Source organism: Falco biarmicus, chromosome 7, assembly GCF_023638135.1.
Source record: "Falco biarmicus isolate bFalBia1 chromosome 7, bFalBia1.pri, whole genome shotgun sequence".
In the NCBI taxonomy this organism is placed as follows: Eukaryota; Metazoa; Chordata; class Aves; order Falconiformes; family Falconidae; genus Falco; species Falco biarmicus.
Window position 1 is genome coordinate 70237311 of NC_079294.1, and position 6728 is coordinate 70244038.

The following is a 6728-nucleotide window of genomic DNA, read 5'->3' on the forward strand; positions in this document are numbered from 1 at the left end:
CATCCAGGTGCCTCGGGGAAGCTGCGGCTGCCTCCTGCCCTGGCCGCGCAGAGATGTCGTGGGGGAAACTACGCAGAGGGTCGGGGAGTGGGCACGCCAGCCCCCCGTGCAGGGCGCAGGGCTGGCGCCCAGCAGGAGAGCTCACACACAGCCGTCAGACGGAGGGTCCGGAGCGATGGCGTCGGCAAAGCCCCCAGAGCCACTTAGCACCAGGCTCCTAACAGCCCGGGGGGCTCTACTTCCCCAGCCCCCACCCCGTGCCCACCGTGGGGTCCCATCCACAGCCACTAGTGAAAGCTGACGTGCAAGCCTTTATTTACACCTACCCCAGGCCTTGCACGAGCCTGCAGAGCCCAGTGCTGCCCCAGGCAGCTGAGGGCAGCAGGGCCCCCCCACCCCACCCCAGCCCAAAGCCCCCCAGCCCCCCTCTGCTGCCCATCATACAGGCACCAGGCCCTGCTGTGGGCAGCGGACCCTGCCCCTCATGAGCAGCGAAGGACCCAGGTGGGGTGGCCTGGGGGGCACCAGGAGGGAGTGTTTGGGGCTGGGGGCCAGAGAGGATGGAGTGAACGGAACCAGCGAGTGGGTGAGAGTCCAGCCCAGCTGCGGAGGAGGGTACATGGCGGTCAGGGCCACATGATTAGCTGGGGGGAATCTCGCCCTGGAACCATGCCAGCACCGTGTCCTGGTTCTCCTTCACCCAGTTGATGTTGGCACGGGTCCTCTCCAGTGCCTGCTCCAGCGCCCGCGTCCCCGACCCAAAGCCGATGTCCTGGTTGTCTGCCTTGAACTGCTCCAGCTGCCGGGGAGAAGATGAGCTGGAGCAGGCATGGGCCACCCCAGCAGCCCCCTGGCACCTCCCCAGCAGCCCATGGCAGCACCCTGAAAGCCCCCAGTAGCCCCCCAACACCACCCCAGTAGCCCATGGCAGCACCCCGACAGCCCCCAGCAACCCAGGATGGAGACAGAAGCTGCTGGGACCCCTGGGCACGCGAAGGGCAGGGGCAGGAGCCCCCCTCCCAAGGGCTGCTGGCAAAGGGCAGGTTGCGAGGTGCCGGCAGTGCAGAGCTGTGCCCCCACTTCTGCTGGGGCTGGAGTCCCTGATGCCCAGTCCCACAGACCCTGCCAGCGTCCAGCCTCACCTGTTTCAGCTCAAATTCTGTGGAAAACCGCTGGGTCACTGATAAAATCAGCCGGGAGAAGGAGAAGGAGCCACCCCCGTACCTGGGAAAGCAGAGAGATGGCTCAGCTGGGGGGGGCAGGCAGAGCAGCACCAGGGGCCAAGGCTGCCCTCACCCCACACGGCCAGGGGAAGGGACAGTGCCACCCCCCGCAAGGGGCACAGGCAGCCAGGGGGATGCTGCACGCCCCAGCCAGCCGCCCCCCACGGTGCTCACTGGCCAAAGATCGTCCTCCAGTTGGCACGGATGAAGTCCCAGGCCAGGGGCTGCCCCACCACGTTGCTGGCGATGCTGTTGATGGTGGCGGTGGCATCCTGCTTCCGGATCTTTTGGGGGTCGAGGGTGTACTGCAGGTACCTGGGAGGGAATGCAGAGGGTGAGGGGCTGGCAGGGGCAGAGCTGCGGCGCCTGCCTGGGACCCCGCACCCACCGGTTGAGGATCCAGGGATAGGGGCTGCAGGAGAGGGCTGTGCGGAGCTTGTCAGCCTCGGACACGACGGTGGCCTCTTTGAACCTCTCCCAGATGAAGTCCCAGGCCTCCTCCCCGCCTGTGGCCACCATGCTGCAGTAGACGGAGGAGCGCAGATTCGGGGGGACGCTGCAGGAGAGGAGAGCCATTTTAGTCGGGAGCCCCTTGTCATGCCCAGCCCAGCCCCCTCACCATGGCACGCTGGGGACTCACGGGTTCTTGGTGACATTTTGCTGCCACTTCAGGAAGTAGGTGGTGGTCAGGTTCTGGCACTCAGTGACGCCGTAGGAGCAGGCTGTGCTGATGGCATTCATCTCGTTGTACCTGGGGAGAGAGGAGCCACGTGGGGCTGAGCACCAGAACGCCGCAGCCGAGCACCGACCGGCCAGTGCCGGGCTGCAAGTGGGACCGTGCCAGGCGATGATGGGGCTGCAGCACTCACTGGTCCATCAGGCCACTGGGGATGGTGACCCAGTCATTGGTGATGTTCTTGTAGTGGTTGAAGAGGGGTGTCACCTGCTTCTGTATGTATTTCTGGGGGGCAGGAAGATGGTCAGCGCCTGGCAGCACCAGCAAGAGCCCACTGCCCAGGGCTGGGTGCAGCCCCTTGCCCCCACCCCCCTGCACAGGGCTCTGCTGAGCAGCGGGACCCACTGTGGGACCGGGGCCAGGCTGGTGGCACTGCTCACCGTCATCACCCCAAAGACTTCACTGCGGTCAAACATCAGCTGGAAGTAACGGAGGTTGTTGAGCGCTGCCTGCCAGGGCATGTACTCCGTCTCCTGGCTCAGGAACCGCGTGGTGCTCAAGGCCAAGGTCACATTGATGTACTTGGCCCTGCCAGGGGTGAGGGCAGCGTCAGCTCCCTGGCCCTGTGGCTGCTGCCCACTCCCAGGGCGCCCACCCCACCAGTCCCCCTCAGCCCGGTGGGCAGCCGGCATGGCTCACCTGGCCAGGTTAAAGGCATCATCGATGATCTGGGCGCGGTTGATGACAGGGATGATCTGGCAGAAGGAAAAGTCAGCGTCGCAGGGCAGCCCTGGGGGGGGGGGGGGGGCATTGGGGGTGCCCACCCACAGCCCACGCCCCAGCCAGCCTCACATACCTGGTGGTTGGTGGAGAGCTGGCTGAGGAGCTGCTCCCAGTTCTCCTTGTCATAGTTGACGCGGAAGTACCCACTGACGTTCAAGTTCAGTAGGAGCCAGTTGGGGCGGCTCACGTTGAACTGGTTGTTGGTGTCTGGGAGGGGGAGAGGAGGGTCTGCCAGAGCTGCCCCCCCCTGCCCACAATGGGGGTCCAGGCCCAGCCCCCCCCCCAATGGTGCCCCACCAGGGGACCCCAACCAGGGAGCAGGGGAGGTGGCAGCAAGACCCCTGCTCCCAGCCTGGGCAGGACACACTGTACCTGAGGTTTTGGTCAGCCAGTACCTCTCCCCACTATTGGTTTCTGTCATCCAGGTGATGGGGATGATCCAGGTGTAGCTGTGCCAGGGACAGGCAGGCAGTGAGACCATCCCTTACCCCTAGCCGCCCTGCTGCCAACAGCCCCCCACCCCACTCACTTGAAGACAGAGGGTCTCTCCACCACGGAGGTAGGGTCCAGCAAGAAGTGTTCCTGCTTGATGGTGCCAGTGTGGGTGTCGACAGTCACCACGGGGAAGCCCATCTGCAGCGTCCAGCGGTCCATGATCTTGCTAATGGAGTCAGGCAGCGAGACATTGTTCTTTGTGACAGCCTGCGGGGAGGGCAGTGCCGTGGGTCAGTGGTGCCGGAACTGGGGGGGGGCGGGATGCGGATGGGTTGCAGGGCTCAGCCAGCACTGCACCCCTCGCCCAACACAGTCAGTGGCTGTGTGGCTAGGACCCCATCCTGCCAGGTAGCCCCCTAGAGCTGGGACAGCAGTGGGGAAGGGGCTGGGCTGGGGGGAGCAGCCAGTCCCCTCCTACCTCTTGCAAATGAAACCAGAGGTCCGTGTAGACAGTGTTTCCATAGGCGAAGGTGTGGAGGTAGGACTGCGGGAGAGCACCAGGAGAGACGGGTAAGCAGGGTCTGGGGTGCAGGAGGCTCGCAAAGCACCCGGGGAAGCCCCTGCCATGGGATGCTCAGCCCTCAGCAGGGCTCAGTGCCAGCCAGCACCAGCAGAGCCTTACCTGCAGCCCGTCCTTGAACACATCCTCAGTGAGGAAGTCAGAGAGCATCCGCAGCACCGACGCTCCCTGTGGAGATGGCAGGTCGGAGGCCCTGGGTGCATGGGCCACCCCACAGCCCGCCCCACTAGACCTCCCACGCCTGGTCCCCATGCACCCAGGGCTCCCGTGCCTACCTTGCTGTAGGAGATGCTGTCGAAGACCTCACTGATCTGGGCTGGGGTGTTGATCTCATCCTCGCGGAAGGAGAGTGGATGGGATGTGGTCAGGGCATCTGTCGCCATCACTGCGTACACCTCGTTCAGCACCATCAGGTCTTTCTGCGGGGGTGAGTGCCAGCACCCACCTCAGCCCTGTGTGCACCCTCCTGGCAGCGGGGGCAGCCCCCAGGGGTGCAGGGGTGGACGGGATGCCCACACCCCCTGCCCACATCCCCTGCCCACTGGCCCCTCCACTCACAATGTGCCAGGAGGGCTCTGCCGAGTTGGCACCCAGGTACTCCACATAGGAGGCGAAGCCCTCGTTCAACCACAGGTCGTTCCACCACCGCAGCGTCACCAGGTTCCCGAACCACTGCGGGGGGGCACAGCACCCTGTCAGCCATGCCCAGCCAGCCAGCGGGGCGGGCGGGGGGCACGGCAGGTACCTGGTGGGCCAGCTCATGAGCAATGACAGTCACCACCCGCTCCTTGTTGCCAATGGAGGAGTAAGCCGGGTCGAAGAGCAGCGAGTTCTCCCGGTAGGTCACCAGCCCCCAGTTCTCCATCGCACCCGCATTGAAGTCGGGGAGGCCAACCTGGTCTGGGGGTGGAGGGGTCCTGTTGGCATGCCGCTGCCAGGGTGCCAGCCTGCCTGCACACACCCCCGGCTGGTGGCTTGACCCAGTGCCCCGGCCACCCCATGGCACCCACCGGCCTTGGGCAGCGGGTATGATGTGTTGTAGTGTTCCTCGAAGAATTTGAGGATGGGGCCAGTCTTCTGGAGTGCATAGTCACCCTGGCCCTCGGCGATGGCTTCAGGGCGGCCCCAGATGCGGATCTGGAGGGGAGAGAGGCAAGGCTCAGCCACTGCCCGGGCTCAGCCCCCTGGGTGGGCAGAGGGTACCCCCCACCCCCAGCCTACCAGCACATCCCCCGAGTTGTTTTGCGTGTAGTTGAACTGGCTGACGATGAAGGCCAGCAGGTAGGTGGACATTTTGGGGGTGGTCTCGAACTCGGTGACGTTCCAGCTCTGCCCATCGATCTCCTGCTGCCTGGTGCCTGCGGGGAGCAGAGGGTGGGGGGTCATCCCGCAGTCCTGCCAGGCCCCCCGACTCCCCCACTGGGGCTCCCCCCGCCCCACTCACTCTTGATGGGCATGTTGGAAATGGCGTTGTGGTCAGTGGGGTGGATCAGCTTCACCGTGAAGGTGGCTTTCATGGCCGGCTCATCAAAGCAGGGGAAAGCTTTCCGCGCATCAGCCGCCTGCATCTGTGTCGTGGCCAACACCTTCCTGCAAGCAAATGCCATCAGCACCCGGCGGCCTCTGAAGGGGCTGGCACCCCCCTGGATCCCTCCACTTGCCCTGCGCCCTGCCTGCTCCCCGCACCCATCCCCGCTGGGGTGGCATGTGGGTGCAGGGGAGCACAGAGGCTCCCCAACACCCATCCCACTGTCCCAGTGGGAGAGGAGCCCCAAACCCAGCCCATGCCCTCCATCACCCCTAGGCCAGGCCCATGCCCCCTGTCCCAGCCCCCTGCCCTCCACCTACTTGACGCCTGACTCCACGTATTCGCTGCGGTAGAAGCCGGCCAGGTCATCGGCCAGCTCGCCTGTGAAGATGCTGAAGAGCCGGTAGCGTTTGCCCTGCTGCAGCATGCCATCCAGCTGCACCACCAGGTACTGAGTGTGGATCTCCAGCCAGGTATTGGTGATGTGGGGCACGCTAGAGCCATCCACTGCCTGCAGCAAGGCATGGAAGGAATTCTGCTTGGTATAGGTCAGCTTGTTGCTGTGGATGAGGATGAGGTCAGTGGCATTGTTGCAGAAGAAGACCACGCTGCTGTTGCCCTTGAAGATGTATGTGTTGTTGGCGTCAGGTATCAGGAAGGGCTGCAGGGTCACCTCGTAGGACTCTGGCATCAGCGTCGTCGGCAACCTCCACCGGTTCCAGGGGTTGTTGGGGGCGGCGGTGGTGTTTGGAGGGATGGTGGGGAGCGTGGAGGCAGTAGTTTTGGAGGTGGAGGCAGTGGTGGTGGTGGTGGAGGCAGTGGTGGTGGTGGTGGAGGCAGTGGTGGTGGTGGCGGCAGTGGTGGTATCCACCACCTTGTTCTTCTCCTGGGCGTACACCACTGACAGCGCAATGATGGTGGCCACGGCCCCCAGGGCCAGCACAATGCCCACGATGCCCACAGTCTTGCTGATGAAGAAGCCAGCCGCCATGGTGGGGCTGTGGGAGCGGTGCTCACAAAGGAGGTGCTGCCCAGCTGGCACGGCTTTTAGCCTCTCACTCCAACAAGGTTTACTAGTCCAAGTTAATGGGTGAAGTATTAAATGACCGTGAGGCTCAGGGTAGCGACGGCCCCCAGGATGAGCTTTCCACCCGCCCGCCTCCCAGCCTTGCAGGAGTGCTAACACCCAGTGCCGCTGCAGTGGAGGGTAAAACCACAGCTGAGGATTGCACCATCAGGGATGGGCTGTGTGGGAGCAGGCATGGGCTGCAGGCCAGGATTCCCTGGGTCCCTCCCAAGCACTGGCCTGGCCCTGCAAAAGGAGGGACAGAGCAGGTGGTCACAGCTGGTGGCCACAACCCCACCTCACCATGCAGCAAGGTGGGCAGCCCCAGCACCCGAGCCAAGCCCTTGGCTCAACATCACCCTGTTTACCCTCGAGTGACAGGGTCTGAGCTGCTGCCAGGGGGTCCCGGCTGGCCCTCTGCCTGCGAGGGACCTGCT

The 6728-nt window shown here is 64.4% G+C and overlaps 1 protein-coding gene across 1 annotated transcript; it reads right to left on the reverse strand.

Moving 5' to 3' along the window:
* Positions 1–298: 298 nt before the first annotated feature.
* On the reverse strand, positions 299–6271 carry ANPEP (alanyl aminopeptidase, membrane). The gene is made up of 20 exons (XM_056347503.1): positions 5546–6271; positions 5142–5287; positions 4919–5055; positions 4708–4834; positions 4443–4597; positions 4256–4369; positions 3973–4116; positions 3800–3865; positions 3596–3661; positions 3212–3384; positions 3055–3131; positions 2756–2889; positions 2599–2654; positions 2340–2487; positions 2093–2184; positions 1864–1974; positions 1612–1779; positions 1398–1538; positions 1143–1224; positions 299–799 (listed from the first exon to the last, which is right to left on the reverse strand). Exons 1-20 carry the CDS (start codon positions 6214–6216, stop codon positions 641–643), a joined length of 2967 nt encoding a protein of 988 aa, XP_056203478.1. The 5' UTR covers positions 6217–6271; the 3' UTR covers positions 299–640.
* Between the last annotated feature and the right edge of the window lie 457 nt (positions 6272–6728).

Bases quoted from the DNA above. Each gene is read 5' to 3' on its own strand.
- ANPEP (XM_056347503.1), bottom strand. From the start codon at position 6,216: ATGGCGGCTGGCTTCTTCATCAGCAAGACTGTGGGCATCGTGGGCATT. The intron at 2,488-2,598 runs GTGAGCCATGCC...CACCCCTGGCAG, and splicing joins GATGCCTTTAACCTGGCCAG to GGCCAAGTACATCAATGTGA. The intron at 1,975-2,092 runs GTGAGTGCTGCA...CTCTCTCCCCAG, and splicing joins CCCAGTGGCCTGATGGACCA to GTACAACGAGATGAATGCCA.